General features: G+C 35.7%; 1 protein-coding gene across 6 annotated transcripts; it reads right to left on the reverse strand.

Annotated features, from left to right (window-relative positions):
• Positions 1–2,264: 2,264 nt before the first annotated feature.
• RSRC2 (arginine and serine rich coiled-coil 2) lies at positions 2,265–21,000 on the reverse strand. 6 transcript variants are annotated; one of them, XM_079149603.1, is made up of 10 exons: positions 20,845–21,000; positions 16,603–16,759; positions 14,667–14,710; positions 12,089–12,279; positions 10,998–11,201; positions 9,028–9,150; positions 6,594–6,673; positions 5,226–5,455; positions 4,625–4,714; positions 2,265–3,255 (listed from the first exon to the last, which is right to left on the reverse strand). In XM_079149603.1, exons 1-10 carry the CDS (start codon positions 20,848–20,850, stop codon positions 3,076–3,078), a joined length of 1,305 nt encoding a protein of 434 aa, XP_079005729.1. In that variant the 5' UTR covers positions 20,851–21,000; the 3' UTR covers positions 2,265–3,075. The 6 variants fall into 6 exon arrangements, with proteins under 6 accessions (XP_079005729.1, XP_079005728.1, XP_079005732.1 ...); XM_079149602.1 differs by having other exon boundaries at positions 5,226–5,458; XM_079149606.1 differs by having other exon boundaries at positions 12,089–12,301.
• Between the last annotated feature and the right edge of the window lie 78 nt (positions 21,001–21,078).

Below are 21,078 nucleotides of genomic sequence, written 5' to 3' on the forward strand. Positions count from 1 at the left end.
AGTTGTGACAATAGTAACTAAGAGAATTAGCTAGATATTTTTTTTTATTTTTGGTACTGGGGATTGAATCTAGGGGCGCTTATCCCCTGAGCCACATCCCCAGGCCATTTAAAAATATTTAGTCTTGCTAAATTGCTTTAGACCCTTGCTTAAGTTCCTGAGGCTGGCTTTGAACTCACAATCCTGCCTCAGCCTCCCCAGCTGCTGGGATTTACAAGCATGCTCCACCATATCTGGCTCACCTAGATATTTCTAGGTAGAGAATATTTAAAAGATAAATCAAGATAACAGATCTCATAAATGGTCAGATATGGGTAGTGACAGGGAGATGGCAAGTATATCTGCCAGAATTCTGGTCTATACTGGTTGAATGATGGATCATTTGAAATACATAATAAGTTTTGGGAGCAAAGGGGTTTTTTTTTGTTTTAAGTTGCTGATGAACCTTTATTTATAGGCAGTGCCTCACACGTGCTAGGTGAGTGCTCTACCACTGAGCCACATCCCCAACCCAAAAGGTTTTCTATGGTGGTGTACTTGGAAATGAACCCAGATGGCATGTTACCACTGGTCTGTGCCGTTCCCAGGCCTTACAGGGTCTCACCAAGTTGCCCAGGCTTGTCTCAAATATTAGCATGTCCCTCTGGTTTGACTTGCCTAGCCGCTTCCTTAAAATGTCTCCGCAGCAATTCATATTCTTGTTACATTCAAGTACAAAACCCAACGTTATCAATCACGGAGTACAAGGCTTTGGAACTGAAAAGTACAACAGCCTGGAGAAGTATTAGTGTTTAAGGAAATACAAAACCACAAATGTTTCCCACTATGGATCAATTTCAAAAATAGAATAAATGGTTTTTCGTGACATAATTGTGAAATTTGCCATCACCTACATGCCTCCTTCAAAACCGGAACTAATATGGGTTGCTATTGATTACATGTAGCTGTTAAGAACTTGAAATGCCAATAGTACTTTTTTTTTTTTTTCCCCCGTGGTGCTGGGGATTGAACCCAGCACTCTACCAACTGAGCTATATCCCCAGCCCTCAATGGTACATCTTTAATCCCAGCTACTAGGGGGGCTGAAATAGGACTCCAAGCTCAAGGCCAGCCTGGGAAACTTTGGGACTGTTTTGAAACAAAATGATGAAAAGATGAAACTCAGTGATAAAGTACCTCTGGGTTCAATTTCAGTACCATAAAAAAACAAAACCCTTGAAACATTGCTCCCAATTGAGATGTATTAAATGTAATACATATTGAATTTCCAAAGTATGAAAAAAACTCTCATTATTGTTTTTTGTATTTTGCATGTTGTACTAATTAATTTAATCTTTTAACTGTTCATATTTGGCTAACATGAAAAAAACATTGGAATAAAATATTTTATGGGGCAGTGCTGCTAAAAATGAGGACAGGTTTCTCTCGTTCACTATGGGTAAGCCAGTTCCTATAAGATAGAGAACTTTTTTTTTTTTTTAATCCACACTGACTTATGCAGTCATTAATATTTAATATTGGCCATAAACATTTTTCCCCCTAAAGAGCTGGGTATAAAACTCAGGGCCTTGCACATGCTAAGTGAGTGTTCAGCCACTGAAGTGTGCTTGTAGTCCAGCTATGAACTGAACAGATTTGACAAGATAGCATTTACCCGAATGCTATTTAGAATGATTCCAAAAAAAGATCCATATAGTCATTTACTAAAACACAAAAACAAAAACAAAGAAAAACCATTTCTCACAGAATTATTGGGCTGAGAGCCCATATGAAAATACTCAGAAAAATCTTAAAGAAAATGAGTATAGGGCTGGAAGTATAGCTCAGTGGTGAGCTTATGGTTAGCATGCAAACCGAGTCCAATCCCAGTGCCAAAAATTTAATATAAGGGTGTCTTATTCCTATATAAGCAGTCTTTCTTGTTGTACTGGACTATTGGATACACTGTGAAGTTTCTCAAAGAATTTTAACTTCCTGGGCTCAGTTGGTAGAGTGTCTGCCTCACAAGCACACAATGCCCTGGGTTCAATATCCCCAGCACTGAAAAAAAAAAAAAAAAAAAAAAAGAATTTTAACTTCCTAAGGAAGTCAAAATAGTTATTACTTTGTTGTAATGAAAGTAAATTAACTTAAGTGCTTTCCCCTTCATCCCCAGATTTATGTCCTGTTCAATTTAGTGACAAAGTTGTTCTCTAATATTTTAGATCAGTTAATGCTGGAAAAAAGACTTCAAAGGGATAATGAGCAAAGGGCATACAAATGACTTGTTATAAGGCACTTTATTAAAATAAAAGTGCTTACATCCCTTTAATGCATTATTCTATTTCCTGAATAACATGGAATATTTAACAAATACTGTACACCAATTTTTGTCCCTTATAGTAGTAGGAAAAAAACAGTATTTTAATAAATTTGTTTGCTACTCCTCCTTTTACATTTTTTTTTTTTTTTGCTCACCATGGTATTGCCTATAGCATATAGTTAATTATTATTATTTTTTTATAAAAAGGAATTTCTAGCCAGTGTTTTCTAATAGCAATTGCAAAATGCTACAGAAACCATAAACTCAAACAAGAATACCAGGTAACTTAAATTAACACCAGTTTTGAGAAAACCATTTTTATTATCATCACCACCCAGCTTATTTGCTGGATTATGTACCAAATGGTCAGATCTTCTAAAGAACATCTACATAACATTTCTTTCATGTTTCAAGAGATGAAAATAACTGTACAAGGTTAAGTACAAAAGTACACAAGACAGTGGACACGAAAAAAATCTACGTATGAGATTTTATCCCACCTGCAGCTTTAATATATTTTTGAAAAGTAGAATTCATGAACTAAAAAATATTGTCTTTCTATAGTCCTGTCAAGTTTAATGGAAGTGGGTTTAACCTGATTACAACACTAACACCAGTATCACTGATCTGATATTTACAAAAATTGTATTTTTCAATAAATTAAAGTCAATGCAACACCCATGCAAGCTAGAATGCTAGCTGTTTGGTGAACAAGGACCTGACATCAGAACAAGAAGTCTATAAAGTCCCAAACATTAAAAGTGTGATCTTTTTCAAACTGCATCCATTCCTCGCATTGAAGATGTGAAACCCAAACCCATTCCTCTTTGTGTGTGGGTCTGTGATCTTGCCATTTCATACTGAGCATCTAGATTTCTAAATACTTCTTCCTGTTGCTTCAAAGTCTTGTAACTTTCTTCATCAACAGAGCTACATCCAGCTTCATCTTCACTCTAAACAGCAGATATAAAATATCAAAATGCATTTTGATGGGAATAAGAGGTGATTCTCCCACTTGACAGGATTGTTAACTTGTATTTTCAAAATATATTTTTTGACCTCATCTGGCTTCCATCAGTTCATTAACCACCCATAAAGTGCAAGGCAATATTCTTTGTAAACTTAAGGCTATGATGGGAATCCAACAAAAATTAAACTATTAGCATGGTGATTAAAAAAAAAAAAGCATAAAATGGGGTTGGGTATGGCTCAGTGGTAGAGTGGCCCTCAGAGTTCAGTCCCCAGTACCATAAAAACAAAACAAGCATCAAAATGTATGTTTGACAGTGTATAAATACTACAGAAAGGTAAAGTAGAAAGTAGGGCTAGGAGTACTGCAGGGGTGGCAGTGCTTGCTAGCTTTTGAAAGGGTGGTAGGAAAGTACAATACAAAGCTAATAATCTCAATTTTATTTCTATAACTTAAGATAAAGGGCTGGGGGCCGGAAATGGCTCAGTTCGTAAGCTGCTTGCCTTGCATGCACAAAGCCCTAGGTTCAATCCCCAGCACCACAAAACAAAAAACGATAAAGGGCTGGGGTGTGGCTCAGTGGTACAGTACCACTTGCTTAGCATGTGTGATGCACTGGGTTTGAGTCTCAGTACCACATATAAATAAAAAATAAAGGTCCATCAACAACTAAAAAAATTAGAAAAAAAAAAAAAAAAAAAAAAGACATAAAGATAAGCTTTTTTGAAACTTTAAAAATCAAAGGTCCCACTGATCAGAATGAAAATAAATTAAGTCCTATCTTACATGGTTAACTACCACTAAATCAATTCTATTTTCCAAGCAAATTATTTAATTCCTCTAAAAAAGTTCATTTTTGTTTTTTTTTTTGGGTGTTGGGGATTGAACCCAGGGTCTTGTGCTTACAAGGCAAGCAAACTACCGACTGAGCTATCTCCCCAGCCCCCAAAAATTCATTCTTATGTACCAAGGGAAGCTTACAATTCTACCTAAGATTTACCTAAAACACTCAGTAATAAAAAACAAATGAATGTGCTAAATGGAACAATTTATATTGTGAAACAGTAAGGACTATTAAATCTGAATCTGGAGAACATAAACAGAGAAGCATATACTCAGAGGTAACAGTGGTGAAATAGTTTTTAGTTTTAAAGTTGACAACATTACTATGAAAAGAAGTTAATGTGAATCTTTTTTTGTAGTTGTATACGAACAGAATGCCTTTATTTTATTTGTTTATTTTTATGTGGTGCTGAGGATTGAACCCAGTGCCTCAACGTGCAAGGCAAGCACTCTGCCACTGAGCTACAGCCCTAGCCCTAATGTGAATCTTAATAAGAAGTATAACTCACCTTAATACCCATTAATTTCCTAAATTTGACGTTTTGGTCCTTGTTTCCAAAATTTAATTTCTCCCATATTTCAGCAGACTGGGATTTGTCCTGGTAAGAAACACTACATTTTAGAATATGTAAAATATAAACACCTTTTATTAGGATATTAACTCTCTCCACAACATAATTTTAAAAGACTAACATTTATGGCTTTCTATTAATGTAATCTATAATTAAGATTTATCTTATGAAGTAATGAAGTAAAGGAATATAACAAAGTAACTCATTACATATATTATTTTTGTACTAAGGACTGAACCCAAGGCATTTCCCTGCTGAACTATTGTTACAGGCATGTGTCATTGTGTTTGGCAGTATCTCGTAATATATCTTTAATGAAATACCTAAACCAAGTAGCATTTCTTTTCCTTTTATAAATGTTATGGTAGTAATTCATTCTCTTTGAAAGCTTTTAAATTTGATCATTCATGTTTTCTGTTTCAAATAATTACTGCAAATTGGACTATTGCAAACAGGCTCTCAAACTTGTATTTTCCAATACAAATTTGGTTCTCTAAGCAACTGCTCATTAGGGATAAAGGGTTGGGGGGCAGCTTACCCCTTCCTTTTTGCCTTGCCAAAGCATCTTCCTTTTTTTCTCTTGTTCAGCAAATTTCATTGGATTCACAGCTGCTGGGTTATAGTAGCTAGGTACAGCTATTCCAGTCTCAGCCAAGGCTTTAGCCTGCAGGGCTGCCATTTGAGCTGCCATAGCTATCTGAGGAGTTACTTGTGTTCCTGATGCCAACAGGGCAGCAACATTGAGAACAGAACCACCAGTGGCTGCAGCTGCTGAAGAGGATATAAGTATGGGTTTTTAAAGACACAAACTTCATAATTTACATCAGCACATAATTTACATAAAAAACCTTTCAATCTGTAAAAAACAGCAGGGTTATTTCCAACAAATACAAGGAAAAGTTTACCTTGTAAAACATTATCTTTCAGTATGCTCATCAATGGACACACTTCTGTACATCCCTAATATGTAGCTAAACATATTTCTCAGAGGATGGAAAGAAACAGGAAGAAGGTATGATTTCAATGGAAATTAACTACAGTATTCACAGCTATAATTTAAAAATGTATGGTTATATTTTTGTAAGTATTTTTACAGCTATCTCATTTGAAACAATTAACAAACACAAAGCAGGTATGAAACATATTGAAATGACAATAAGGCCATGTCCTAAAAAAGTTATATACCAGGTGTGGTAATTCCACTGTGATAGTGTCAGTTTTTTCTAAACAGAAAGACACTTCTAATCACCCATTTTTGCCAGTCCAGAGTATATAGCCTTGAAAAGTTCTTAAATTACTAACATTGCAGGAATCAATTATGATAGTCTTATTACAATTATTTTATTAGAAACAAAATAGCAGTACATAAAGTTTTGGAATATTTAAAAAAGGTTCAGTTTACTAGGAATGTCAAAAATGATAAAAATCTTCTAGACTCAATTTCATAGACATAAACAGTAAATCGGATAAACTTCACTCACAGGCAACTTTTATGTCGAGTAAAATATAATACATATTTCATACAAGTAAAAAGCCACATTCCAAAACTCTTAATAAATTAAAAGATATTTGTAAGGCTACATAAGTAAGATTAGTCATTATTCACTTTTAAGATTATCTACATGGACCAAATACATATACCTAAAGGGACTGGGTATGTAATGTATTGGCAGAGTTAGTGCCTAGCATGCAATGAAATACTGTTCAAGCCCAAGAACCACAAAAACCAACCAACCAACCAACCAAATCCATAAAGAATTTATGAGGTGGGAAAAACACTAAAAATGTTTAGTGTATTGATGGGTGAGAGGGAATCAGAGGTGATTTTTTTCCTATTAATTTTCCGTAGTTTAAAAACTTTATACAAAGAACAAGCCCATACATCTATAATGAAAGAAAAAATTACCTGCTGCTATTTCTTGTTGTTTTTGTTTTTCAACCATTTCCTTTTCTCTTTGTTCCTGTAATTTCTTTGCCCTTTCCAATCTGTCCAAGACAATTAAACACTCAATATAAAATCAGTATGCACCTTTATACATGTACAAAGACAAAATACTTAGTAAAACTTCAAATTGAGTCAATGATTTAACACCCTCTCTCTTCCTATCCAAAGAACATTTTAATACTCTTCTTTGTTTACGACATAGGGTCTCACTATGCTGTCCAGGCTGGCCCTGCAACTCCTGGGTGCAAAAGATTCTCCTTGCCTTAATTTTCTGAGTAAGTAGGATTACTGGCATGTGCCACAATACCGTTTATAAACACTTTTGAATTGAATGGCCAAAAACTCGAAGTTTAATATGCAGTTCCAATCCAAAAAATGGTTAAAACTAAAACAAAACAAAACAAAAAAACAAACAAAAAAACCAAACTTCAATCTTTGACAGGGCTGACAACCAGACTAAAGATAAAATGCTAGACTAGAATGCCAATTCAACCATTCTAACAAAGCATTTTATATTCAAATACTTTGCTAGTCTTCAAGTAAATAAAAATTTAAAAAGCTCTAAGTAAAAGGGTAAGCAAAACTTGCTATTTATTATAATCTAATAAAACAGGGAAGGGGGTAATAGAAAATTAATTTTAACAGCTGAAGAAACTTGTCATTACCAAAAGCATTGATCATACCAAATACAAATTCGTTCCCAAATAAAACGAAAACAAATTCTAATTCACTTAAATTATATGTGTGAAATTTATTTCTTATACAGTAAATGAGTAACATTATCTTCATAATCAATTCCTGAAAGAGAAACCCTTTTTCATCAGGATTCTTCAATTTACCAATACGAAATTAATGCCACCCTCCCTCTTTAATGTGGCATAAACAGGCAAGGATCGGGAAAAAGGTGTTTCTTTGATGGAGATGTAGCTAATAAAAAACAGTGCTAATCCACTGGTTTTCTTTAATAATTGTTGAAATTTATAAAAAAGAAAATTAATTACCTACAATCTTATTCTTTTTTACGGAGCACATATGTATGAAACAAACAGTAAAAGACTTGATTTTGTCCTTGAAAACAAGAGCTTCTGATTTGGGTTAACAACAAAATATAAGTCACAGGTAAGAAAAATATTTCCAAAATAACTTTAAAATATGCATTGAAAAACAAAAAGTTAACCCGCCTCCCCTTGGCAGTTGACACACTAAAAGTTTCTTAAAAAGATCTCAAGTGTAAGGTAGCCAAGGAATAAAATTGCTATGCTGTCCAGGTTGGCCCTGCAACTCCTGGGCTCATAGAGGATTTCATGTACTTTTGTCATACCTGAAAGACCACTAGAAAGGCTTTAACTTCAATAAATCAAAAAATGAAAATGTAATAGATTTATGGTATACAACAAATTAAGAGTCAAAGTTAGGTCTTAAAAATACTTTGTCAGAGTTAACGGACCAATCATAAATTAGATTTCAGAGTCATTTCCTAACGATGTTGATTTTAGTTTCAGGCAGAAAATACGACTACTATTGGTTCCATCATAATGGCCATTGCAGGTCTGGAATTAATGCCATTCACTAAGGTGAATGGAATGAAGAAGGGGTGAGCTCACACCTTTGCTGCTGCTGTTCAGCTGGAGTTTCTGCCAGGCTGGGTTCACAGGGCAGCAGCACATCAGGTTACATTGTGATAACTGTATTTTTATGATGGAAAAAAAAAAAATACAAACTCAATTTCATAAAGAAAAAAATAAAAATAAAAAAAAACCAACCCCAAATCCAAAGAACTTAATTTTCTGAATATTTGAAAACCTGAAAACGTGTTTGGAGCTTAATTCACTCCCCTCATTTGAGACAGTTCTTTGGAGTACTGTGCAGATTTCAGTCAGTGTTGCTGTATGTGGTTCTTCTTCTTTGAAACAGCAGAAAACTTAAAAAATACAATGTTCTCCCTATGTTATGAGGTAATAAATCAGCTTATAACATATGTATTATTTGCCACGTTAAGAAAAACTATTGAAAAAATTGTTTCAAGTAGTTTGTTTTCTTGAGGAAAAAAACTGCAAGTAAAGGTAAAGCCATCTTGGTTAAATAGTCCTTGAAGATGACATAAGAGTCAAAAAAGTTCAAATTCAAACAAATATTTGTCTAAATTTCTTGGAAAAAAATCAGTTAATCATGAAGACAAAAATCAAGAATGGTTTCAGACATCTCAACCCTCCTAGTTGCACAAGCAAGCAAATGTTTAAGGTGAGAATTAAAAACTAATGCAAAGGTGTCACGGCACCTATTAATTTATCCAAATTATACTGACTTAAAAGAATCATTTTGTCCACACAATTTAGCATTACTTAAATGCAGAAAGGGAAAAACAAATTAAAAACAAAAATCAAAACATACGTACCTCCTAGCTAACGCTTCTTGTGCATCCATTGCTGTATTTCTGCCTCTGAAGGGAGGTGGGCTGGGAGTCCGGCTTAAACTTCTGCTAAATCTTCTTGGTTTTTCAATTCTCTTCTTTCTATCTCTGTAATAAATTCCATTTTACAAGTCTTACAATAATTTTGCTTAAAAAAAAAAAAACAACAACTGTTTACATGGTTTATTTAATGGAAGTCAATGATACCCTGGGTTTGGTGCACACCTATAAATCCCAGTGACTTAGAAGGCTGAGGCAGGAGGATCTTGACTTCAGAGAGAGCCCCAGTAACTTAGTGAGGTCCTAAGTAACTCAGTGAAATAAAATATATTAATAAAAGGGCTGGGGATGTGGCTCACTGGTTGAGCACCCATGGGTTCAATCCCTGGTTCCAAAAGATAAATAGTAACAAATAATACACCTTCCACAGAGCTCAAGTTTCTTGTTTATATGGCCCAATTTTTTAACCTCCATATTATGGCTGGATACTTTGGAAACTCCTAGGTCATTTCTAGTCTTTTTTCTAGTACTGGGGCTGAAACCAAGTCCTTGCACATGCTAGGAAAGCATTCTACCTGTAAGCCACCCCAGTCCTGTTCATTTTTTGAGACAGGGTCTCAAAAGCATCTCAGGCTGGCCTTGAACTGGTGATCCTCCTGCATTTCTTGAGTAGCCAGGATTACAGGTTGGCATCACTGTGCCCAGCCTTCATCTTTTATTGTAGAGTATACCTAACCATGCTGCCAAGACTAGCCTTGTATTTAATTAATCCACTTTGTAGGTCAGTATGTACCTAACTGTAAACAAAAGGCCAAATATTTGCAGATTTTATTGTATGGGGGATTGAACCCAGGAGCATTATACCTCTGACCTAAATCCAGAGTGCTGATCCCACCTTATAAATTTTTATTCTGAGCCAGGGTCTAAGTCGCTGAGGCTGCCCTTCATCCTAGAATCCTCCAGCCTCAGTCTCCCAAGTAGCTGGGATTACAGGTGTGTCCCACTGTGCCAGTCCCTAGTATATTAAACTACAATTAATTTGAGGACTTTTTAAGAAAATCAGTTATCACTAAAACAAAAGACTTATCAAAAACCGATTAAAAAAATCTATGATTGTCTTGGTTAACTTTGATTCATTATCAATATTAAAGTTCAAATTAGAATACCATAGACAAAACTGAAGAAATACCGATACTGACTTGATAAAGTTTAAAGAAGTGGATAAGTTAAAAAAATCCAAATATAGGTCTGTCTTTACATACATTTCAATTTTTCTCCAGCAAGAAATTAAAACCTTACTATTAATATTGGTATCTTAGTGTACATATTACATTAATTGTAGCATTTAAGTGAATGTTCTCTGAAGAATACCATTAAAATTCCATGTTGTGATTTTAACTACACTGCCAACTAATGATCCTTCCCCTTCCCCTTCCCCTGGGAACTGAACCCAAGGCTCTCCCACTGAGCTACATCCCATCCCTTTCACTGCTCTAAGCACTTAGTATGATTTTGGAATTCTTGGGCAAGTTACTTACCCTCTGTAACCTGAACGAACTTAACTCACAACTGTTTTTGAGAATTGTATCAGCTAATTAGAAGAGCATCACTAGGATACAGCCTGCGGTAGCCATCCAACAAATTCTATGTTCAAACCAAATTTTAACAGGATTATAAGATTATTCATACCTGCACATCAGATATACACTGATCTCATGAGACTTAAAATGAAAAGCATTTAGATGTGGGTTTTTTTGTGGTGCTAGGCATCAAACCCAGGGCCTTGCATGCACCATATATCCCCAGGCCCTCGATTTTTTTATTGTTGAGGTAATAAGTAGAACAATTCTACCTTAATGTGTAATAAAACTGATTCACTATTTTAATATTCTTTCTTGGGTTAATGAACACACCCTATGAGATGCCTATTAGATTTTATTCAGATGAGTACCTACCGACTTCTACTCCGTGTCCTACTCCTGCTTCTAGTCCTATGCCTGTGTCTTGATCTTGAGCGGGAACGAGATCTGATCCGCCGTTTTCTTTCCCTGCTTCTGGACCGTGACTTCTTCCTTTCTCTGCTTCTAGATCGTGACTTCTTCCGCTCCCTACTCCTGGATCGAGACTTCTTCCGCTCCCTGCTTCTACTACGATGGCGCCTGAAATTCAAGTATACACACTTGAGAGTAATGTCTTTTCAATTTCACATACTATGAATGTTATCTGTGATAATGCAATTAAGACAGGCAATGAACTTATTTGTAGAAAGGGTCACTGAGGTTTTTGAAGGAATTATAATCTTCATTATTGTATTTTGAAATGTCACAGAGAATAGAAAAACTAGAACAGTCAAAATGTTCAATGCATCCTACCCCAACTCGTTTCTATTTAATAGTTTAAAGTCTAAACCTTACCAATGTACAAAGCTTAAAGACCATGTTGAAATTCTGACTAGTCTGGTACCACCCACTTACTACCCACAGAAATTTTCAAATGTATTTTACCAACACTGGCTTCTTAAAACCAAAATCCCCACAAACTTCAACCATGACCCATTTCTTTTTTTTTTGGGTGCTGGGGATCAAAACCAGGGCCTTGCGCTTGCAAGGCAAGCACTCTACTGATTGAGCTATTTCCACAGCCCTCAACCATGACCCATTTCTAAAAATTCTTTTTTAGCTATAACACAACAAAAGAAAACTCTGAGGAGTTTGGAACAAACACCTTCTACATCAATGATGTAAAAGGAGTCTTCATTGGTCTCAACTACCTAGTTTAAAAATATAATCTTTTCACTGCATAAAAGAAAAATCTGTAAATAACTGAAGGAAATCTATACATTAATTGAATGTGTTAACCATTTCTCACCCCCTTCATCTTGAACATTGATTGTGGATTACCACAAAAAAAAAAGACTAAAATGAGTTAGCTATTAATGATAGCAAGAAACATCAATTTCTTAATTAATTTTTTTCTGTGTAACAAGTTAATGAGAAAATTTATATGTAACCTTAAAGTGCTAAGTTATAATGCCAAAACTACTTACCTTTCACGGGACCTAGATCTTGAGTGACTTCTGCCTCGTGATGATTTTCTTTCTTTGCGTTTGTGTCTGTCCTCACCATTTTCAGAGGAATTTAGTCGCTCTCTTCCTTTATCAGAAGAATGTTCTTTGTCATTATGTTCCTCAGACTTGTGTTTCTTAGAGGATTTATCTTTGGATTCATGTCTTCTTGCCTGTTTTAAGAAGAAGTTGGTTCTTTCAGGAAAATAGTGCAACAAAAAGAGTTAGTATGGGTATCAGTAGACAAGAATGTTGTGATGCAACATTAGTAACCTTAGGAGTGTGTGGCAAATAAAAAATGATCTAGTTTCACATCACCCATATGTTGCAGATTTACTAATTTTTAAAATAAACACACAAAATAGTTTCCTCCCCAAGATATATTCCATATCACAATAAAAACAATGATTTTTGGAACTGAAATAACAAAAACCATTACACCAGATATAGAGGAATCCCTGAGGTTTGTCTAAAAAAAAGAAAGAAAAACAAACAAACAAAAAAACCCCAACCCAGACCATGTCTATATATCAACCTCTAAATCCAGAATACTAAGTTTGAAGAATAAATAATAAAGACAAAAAGAAATGCAACAAAAAGTGCATTTCAAATGGATAGCTAAGTATAATTAATTTCAGTGAACATTTTGTGCGATTTTAAATTAGTTACATGTCTCTTTTGTAGCTATATTGCAATGTCATATCATCTCTAAAAGATAGTTTGATTTTTCTCCCAATATCTTAACTGTGAATCAATAACTTATCTTGCAATATTCCAACAGGTTTAGAGTTCTTTTATATCTCATATACCTATAGTACAAAACACCAAATGTATCCATTTTAATTTTTAAAAACTCAAACTTGGGGTAACATAATTAATCCCTATGTCAACATATAATACATTCCCCCCATATTCTAAAAGATTAAAACCCAAACTTGAACACATATGCATTCAGAGATTCAGCTAAATTAACTGTACAATCAATTCTCACATTTTATCATATAAATACCAAAGTAGGAAGTGCTAAATACTACATTTTCCCACATTGATTTATCAAACCCATCTTGTAAATGTTAAAATTCCAAGCATTTCATTATCACTAAATTTTAAATTTGAAAAGGAACACAGATCCTCTAATGATTTTAATCCTCTTTATGTATAACTAAACTAGTATCTAAAGCGACAAAGCTAAACAATAGTTGAATGGGACCTGGAGACCATATTCTTCTGATGCCCAGGCCACCAGTTCACCAAAATACATCGTTTCCCAAAACAGACCACAGTATATTTCTTTTCACTTGAGATTAACTTTGGTAAAAAAAATAAACAAAACTTCACCAATCATTTTGGAACATGCATGATGATACATTTGAAAATGATCATAGTGATTTTCTACTTGGCAGAAAAATTAGAGACCTGGAGACATAAGCTTAATTTTAGTTTCATTACCAGTTCTCTATAATATGACCTTAGAAAAGAAAGTTTCCTTGATTTTGCCACATAGTGGCAGACTGGAAAAGTTTTTAAATGGTTAAACTTCCAAAGGTTTTAGAGTTTATTTCAAACCAGTTTTTAAAACATAACATTACTACTAATTTAAAAAAAAAAAAAAAAACAAAAAAACATTAAAACCCTTAACTGATTTAAGATATTTAAGGGAAATAGGAGTTTGAATGACTAATAGTTACCTTATCATGAAGTAGGCTTATTATTTTGCTATCTGAGTCTGCAGCGTCTTCAGTTCAGTCTCTTCGCGCATTAGCACGCTGAGTATGATTTATTATAGAAATGTTATCATGTGAGCTAAACAAAATAGTCATTTTCACAAAAACTCTCCTAAATTAAAAATTAACAGAGCTTCCATTAGGGGAAGAGGTGAAGTCCCTGCCCATATTTTTAGGAGTCCCTTGCCCAGCCCCCATTAGACTCTTCTCCCTTTCTTGCTGCTACATCTGCTCTTCCTTGTTGGCTCACTCCTTGTCTTCTCAGGTGGGCAAGTTAACTCCTTTGAAATATAGCTGCTGCCTTTGTTTATTCTCAAGTTTTGTTGTCACTGCCACCATTTCAGCTGTCCCTTACACCTATATTTCAAAATTCAATACTATCAGAGAAATCCATTAAGTCTTACTAAAGAAAAGAGAACTCTTGTTACCTTCCACAGAGAAAAAGTAGCCCACAGATATCTAGGGTATTGCTACTTAAAGATGACTGCTATTTAAAAATCCTGAGCAGCTGTCAGGCTAAGGAGACTCGGGACCTCAGATTAATGGAAGCTCTGTGTGACAGACCTAAAAAAACCAATTATATTCTTCATATGAAATTTTTATTGTGAATATGTTCACAATATAATAAAATTAAGTTTTTGAAGGCACTTTTCATATAAACAACTATCTTCTTGAAAAACGATGAATCCAAATCATGCTTATTTTATAACCCAAATAACCTTTTAAATTTCAAGTTTGGGTACTTACCTTAATAATGTCATATAGTCACACAAACATTTCTACCAGATACTTTACAAGTATTTTAAGGTACCTATTCACTACAAAGTGTTAATTACCTCTTTGCTTCTGCTCCGGCTCCTGTGTTTTCTTCCTTCATTATCTATGAACAAACAATAATTCAACATAAACAAAGATACAGAAACATTTCATTTTAAACACAAATTCCAATGCTGTATCAAAAACAATTTCCATTTCATTTGACTAACAACAGATTCTACCTGTTCTTCCAATAACCTATGCCTTTTATGGTAAGAGAATTATTCTAATATCATATGCAAATTAAGAAAAATCAGACAATCTGAATAAAAAAATTAAGCCAAGAGTACAAACATTGTCTTTCAGTCACAAATAGTTTTGTTTTTCAGAGTTGGGGATCAAACCCAGGGCCCAACATAAGCTAGGTTAGTGCTCTACCACTGAACTACATTCCCAGTCCTTCCTTTATTGAGATCAAGTCTTACTAAGTTGCTGAGACTGGCCTAGAACTTGATTCTCCTGAGAGAATTAGTCTTCTGAGTAGTCATGATTACAGGTGTGTACCACCATACCCATTTTCAGTCACACATTCTTAACATTCTAACAAAATGCTGACTAGTTCACCTTGTAGTTCATAGCGAATTTATGAAGTAAACAAGGAAACAAAACTGAATGATACAAAAGAAAATAAACAGGGTAGATTATATTTGGTATGTTACTTAAGTAGTCAAAAGGATACTATTAGCTTAGGAAAATTTCCATTCGAAAATAATTATGTAGAGGAAAGGGATGGAGGGAGTGGAGGGAAAGGAGAAATACTAGGAAATGATACTGGTCAGATCATTTTGTTATACTGTGTACATGTACAAATATGTAACCACAAATCCCATTATGTACAATTATAATCCACCAATAAAAATGTGGGAAAACAAAAAAAAAAAATGGTTATGAGAGCTCAGTAATAGAGCACTTGTCTAGCACGCATGAGACACTGGGTTCGATTCTCAGCATTGCATATACATAAATGAATAAAATAAATGTCCATGAACATCTAAAAAAAATTAAAAAATGGTTATGATAACACGTTACAAATATAAAGACAAAAATAACATTTTGTAGATGATTATCTTTGAACAAAAGGGATAAATGGGTAAGGTTTGAGTCTTACAATCTCCAGCCCTTCCTCCTTTTTTTAAGACAGTGTTTTGCTACTAAGCAGCTTGCCGGCTGCAAACTTCCTATCTCACTCTGATTACAGACATGCCACCATGACCAGCTCAGGTCTTACAACTTTTTTAAACTCAGGACTATTCTCTCACTTAATCTCTTCCTTTAGTAGTAACAATAAATTTCTTTCATCTTCTGAAGTGCTGGCCAGCATTCTACCATTGAGTTAATATATTGCAACACTGACTTTTTCCAAATAGCAAATGCTTTCTCTAATTTTGTCTTCATAGAAAAATTAATGAATATAGAACATTTGTAAACATTAAACATCTTGCTTCAGAAATATTTTAATGCAGGTGTAGAGGTAGTTAGGTGGCAGACTTTGCCTATCAGACAATGCCCTCAGTTCCGTTCTCTGTACTGCAAAAACAAACCCAGAAACATTCAAACTCAAATAATGTTTATTTTGCTGATGCAGTGGCATGAACCTACAATCTCAACAGTTTAGGAGAATTAGGAGACCCTAAACTTAAGGAGACCCTGTCTCAAAATAAAAAACTAAAAAGGGTTGGGGATGTGGTTCAGGGGTTGACGGTACCTGGGTTTAATCCCTGGTATAAAACAAATAAAATAAGAAAATACTTATTTTGCCAATTTTGGCAGAATGAATTTTAAACACTTGAGATTCTGTGATCCAAATTTAAACATTTTGCCTTTGCATAGTTACCAAAACATTTGTATTTCTCACAATTGAAAAACTGTCAAGAAAATAATCAAAATACTTTCATTATCCATTTTCAATTAGAAAAGCATTTATTTATTTATTCTACCAAAAAATTTATGTCTTACCTGACTTTCGTTTTCTTTCTCTTGACCTTGATCGTGATCTTGAATAATGATGTTTTGAGGCTCTAGGAGAAACAGATACATCTGACTGCTCTTTTTTCTTATCTCTATCTGGGGATGTCTTTTCTGGGGCTAGTCCATCTCGTTCTGTATCACTAGCCTAAAAGTTTAAAGAAAATTGAATTAGGTCCTTAATTATTTTCAAAATGTTTCCAACTTCTAAAAGGGGATGAAGGGAGAGTAAAGATAAGTTATCCTTGAGTTTTACCAAAAGTAAAAAAGTGTAAATCAGAAAAACTTACTTCCAAGTAGCTCAATACATAAAGTAACTCAACTAAATGACCTGGACCAAAGACAAACATATACACATACTTAGTCTCATTTACTTCTAGTTTCGAATCAGCATCACCATCATTATTTTTCTGTGAACCCAGGCCCTGGCACAGGCTAGGTGAGAACTACTCTAAGACTGAGCTGTATCTTCAGACTGCTAATAATTATTTTTATATCTTTTAAAACAGTAAGGATAAGGGTGCTAAGTATTTCCAATAAACAAAGCAGAGGAATTACAATCCCTTTTATATTTGTGAACACATTTAGTTGACTTTACCAATACCCACAATTGCATAGATTATTATTAAATTTGCATAATAAATTAATATAGTCTTTATGGTGAGCTATTAAAAGTTTTTTTTTTGAGCTATTGAAGTTTAAAGAGACTCGACTTTAAGATCTTAAAACAGAATAGAGAATACTTCTAGAATATCATAAAACAAACAAAATTAACTTACCTTCTTAATTTCATTAACCCCCTTTAATGAAAATAGCCCCTTGGCACAGAGTTGCAGCAAAATGTGGCCTGCCTCTCCTCTGTGCTCCACGCTTTGGTAACATTTGTTTTTGTTTTAAAGCATTTTGTAAGTAATTACAGCAATATAAATCTTACTTTTTTGTTGTGCGGAGATGGAATCCAGGGACTCACACATGCTAGGCATGAGCTTTTCCACTAAGCTACATATCCAGTCCTTACAATATAAACTTTAAAATTAAAACAACAATCAACCATACACATTTTTTCAGAACCTGATTTTTCTGAAGGGCAAATTACTTCATCTATGTATCAGTTTTCTAGTTTACAAAAGGCAATTATCTTACTCCTAACAGCATTTAGCACATAAATCAATCCATGTTTGAGGAAGAAATGAATTTATTAGTTTCCCATTAAAATTGTTTGTTTCTGCTGAACTGTATGATCAAGATTACAAATAATGAGTGTCATTAAGAAATTAATTCAAGTTGGAGTCATAGGAAAAAGCTTCAAGAACACTAAATTCTGAATGCTCCTTTGAAACAGTTTTTGATGAAAGGAGTGGAAGCAGATCCAGCTATATGTGCAAAGTGTATAGTGATGAGATATTTGAATAAACAAGGTAATATGAAAATCGTCAGTACAGAGAGTTGATGACTTAGGACAAGTTTAGCAAACTACTGCCCTATTTCTATATACCTCTTAAGCCAAGAATGATTTCCATATTTTTAAAGGGGTAAAAACAAGCAAGTAAACAATGTGACACATCACCCACAGAGGCAAAAATATTTACCATATGGCCCATTAAAGAAAGTTGGACCAAGTTCTCACTTAGGACTTCAGAAGAAATCTGGACTGGGTAAACAGGGAATCACTACAGTATTCAGCAGGAAAAATCACAATAATGCAACTTCTTCAAAGATTAGACCAGAAAATGAGTATGGAATAAAATGAGATGTGAAAAGTTGCATTATTTCAACCTGTATCCATTAAGGGTCAAAATTGTCAAAACAATGCTACACTTCAGCAATAAAAAGACAAATTAGGGGCTGTGACTGTGGCTCAGAGCACTTGCCTAGCATGGTGAGGCACTGGGTTCAATCCTCACCACCACATAAAAATAAATAAGATAAAGGTACTGTGTCCATCTACAACTAAAAATTCTTTTAAAAAAGATTTAGTTTAAATGAAACAAATTATGTATTAAGCCTCTAAATGATACTCCATCTCTCTTTGCTACCTCTACTATTAATAAATAATGCTGTATCACACAATTAGGGATGATAGTGAATCACAACACTGAACATTTTTGCTCATTATGCACAAAGACTATTTCAGATTAATCTAATAAATGTTAAGTACCTGTACAGATTTTACTTAGTAAAACAAATGCATTTTAAACCTGAACTACTAAGCACATCTCCTTCACTTTTGCAGATAACCAAGATGAGAGCTGAAAACCTTTTTTCTGGGGGATGGGGGGGGGTGGTACTAGGAACTGAACCCAGGGGAGCTACATCCCCAATCCTTTCTTCTGAGAGCCAAATTGCTAAGAATCTAAATTGCCGAGTTGCTGGGATTACAAACATGCACCATCACACTTGAAAACAACTTTTATAATGGAAAAGACAGCACTTAGTCCAATCAGTATGATTTTCCAGCCAATAATTATTTAACTACATATACGGAAGCCTGACAATGGGGAAACTACCCTGTGACACATGACAGTAACTTAAATAGCCATCTGCATCTGTAAAACATACTACAGAAAAACAAACATTATATGGTCACTAAAAAAATAGAAAAGGTGGCCACAGCACATGCCAAGTTTTGAGAATATTTTATAGCAGCATAATAAAGGCATTCAGAAAAAATAAAATCAACTGAATATTAAAATTACTCTGATGATTTCTAAGCTTTATTTCAATTCAAAAGTCTGTACATGAATACTGATTGCAGCCACTGCCCTGGTGCAGGCCTTTGATTCCAGGTCCTTGGGAGGTTGAGGCAAGCTGGAGGCCAGCCTAGGAAATTTAGGGAAGCCCTGTTTCAAAACAAAAAAATAAAATGGCTGGAGATATAGCTCACAGGTAGAGCCCTTTCCTAGGATACACCAGGCCCTGGGTTAACGTCCAATACCATAAAACCAACCCGCCCCCCCCCCACTTTCTTTATCATTGACTTATCAGAAACACCTCTGTTTCCTACAATTTATGACTTCAAAATCCTAACAGTACTTGAAACATAGTAAACAAATCTTTCTCCAGTGCAAAGGTAAGCACTGAATTTAATACTAGGCCACTTGGCTTTTTATTGCATGAGGCACTGGAGAAACAAATGCTTTAAACGATTTTACTTCTTAAAATTCCGGAACATCCTACCCCTCGCCAAACCAAGACTACCCTTTAAGTATACCAAGAGGCCCAAAACGCTACCGAATAAAGTACGAATTAGATCAGTTAGTTCACAAACACCTACCAACTCTTAAAATCCACATAAAATCTACTTTAAATTCAATCATATATGCGAGGTGGGGATGAGGAGAAAAACCATTCGACCCTAATTCTGAATATTCCAATTAGTAAGAGTAAACTTCAGGCGTGATGGTCCTATTTTCTAAAACGAAGAGATATAAGCTTTTAGTCAGTAAAAAAGGAATGCAAAGTGCTTATTACACTTTCCTTTTAACGGGTTCGCCGAAAACGACGCGATCGCACATTCACACTCTCCCCTGGCAAAGGGCATTTTATGCCCAGGGCAGGCTTACTGTTCCGAACAAGTGATTTACGATCTGCAGTTCTTACTGGGGTCAACGAAAGGGTCTTAAACTCCGAGGAACAAAGCCATCGACAAGACCTGATCATCACAGCTCCGAATCTGAGTCGGGGGAATCTTCGCTCTTTCCCCAAGACCACCCCAGCTCCCGCCGGGGACCGACCACGGCGCAAACCGGAACTGTCCAAGTGCACCGTGCCATGCGACCCAGGCACCCGGTCACCAGAGGCGGCCTCCCGCACTCCGTCCCCTACACACACCGCCTTTCTGACCCCACGCTTTCCAGAGATGAGTCCCCAATTTTTCTCTCTTCTCCAGCCGTTTTCTGCGCGGCGAACGCAAATTCTCAAGCTCGAAGAAAACTCAAGGGAAACTACCAGGGTGGGTCAGAGACATTTCCGTGGACCGAAGGGAACGTGGGGCTCGGGAAGAGATAAGGAAAGTTCTGGAAAAAAGGCACTCCCTGCAGCTCCCCACCCCCACCGACGCCGCCCTCCTTCCCCCTCCCGACCGCGGGCAGCCATGATGGCGGGCGCAGAAGAAGGCCGCGGCGCCATTTTGTCCACACACACGCGCGGGCAACAGTCCTGGAGCCGTTCCCCTTCTCTTTCGAAAGTACAAGAAAAACATCCCTGGCATTAAACTCCTGAGTTCATACCTACCGCCATAGTCCAGAGTCCCGGCCGCTAAGGCGGCGCCGTCACTTGCCGCTTTCAACAGTACCGGCCGCCCCGAAGCTTCGCCACAGACTAAATCGCTCGCGCGAGAGACCCGGATGGCACAAAGGGGATGAGGCCCCGGCGCGTCGCGCAGCTTTCTGGGAGGAAAAGGGGTGGTGATGAGTATCTATAGCAACGCAGTTCTAGGCGGTGATTGGTTGGTCTTTCGAAGGGGGC

This window comes from Sciurus vulgaris (genome assembly GCF_902686455.1).
Source record: "Sciurus vulgaris genome assembly, chromosome: 8".
Lineage (NCBI taxonomy): Eukaryota > Metazoa > Chordata > Mammalia > Rodentia > Sciuridae > Sciurus > Sciurus vulgaris.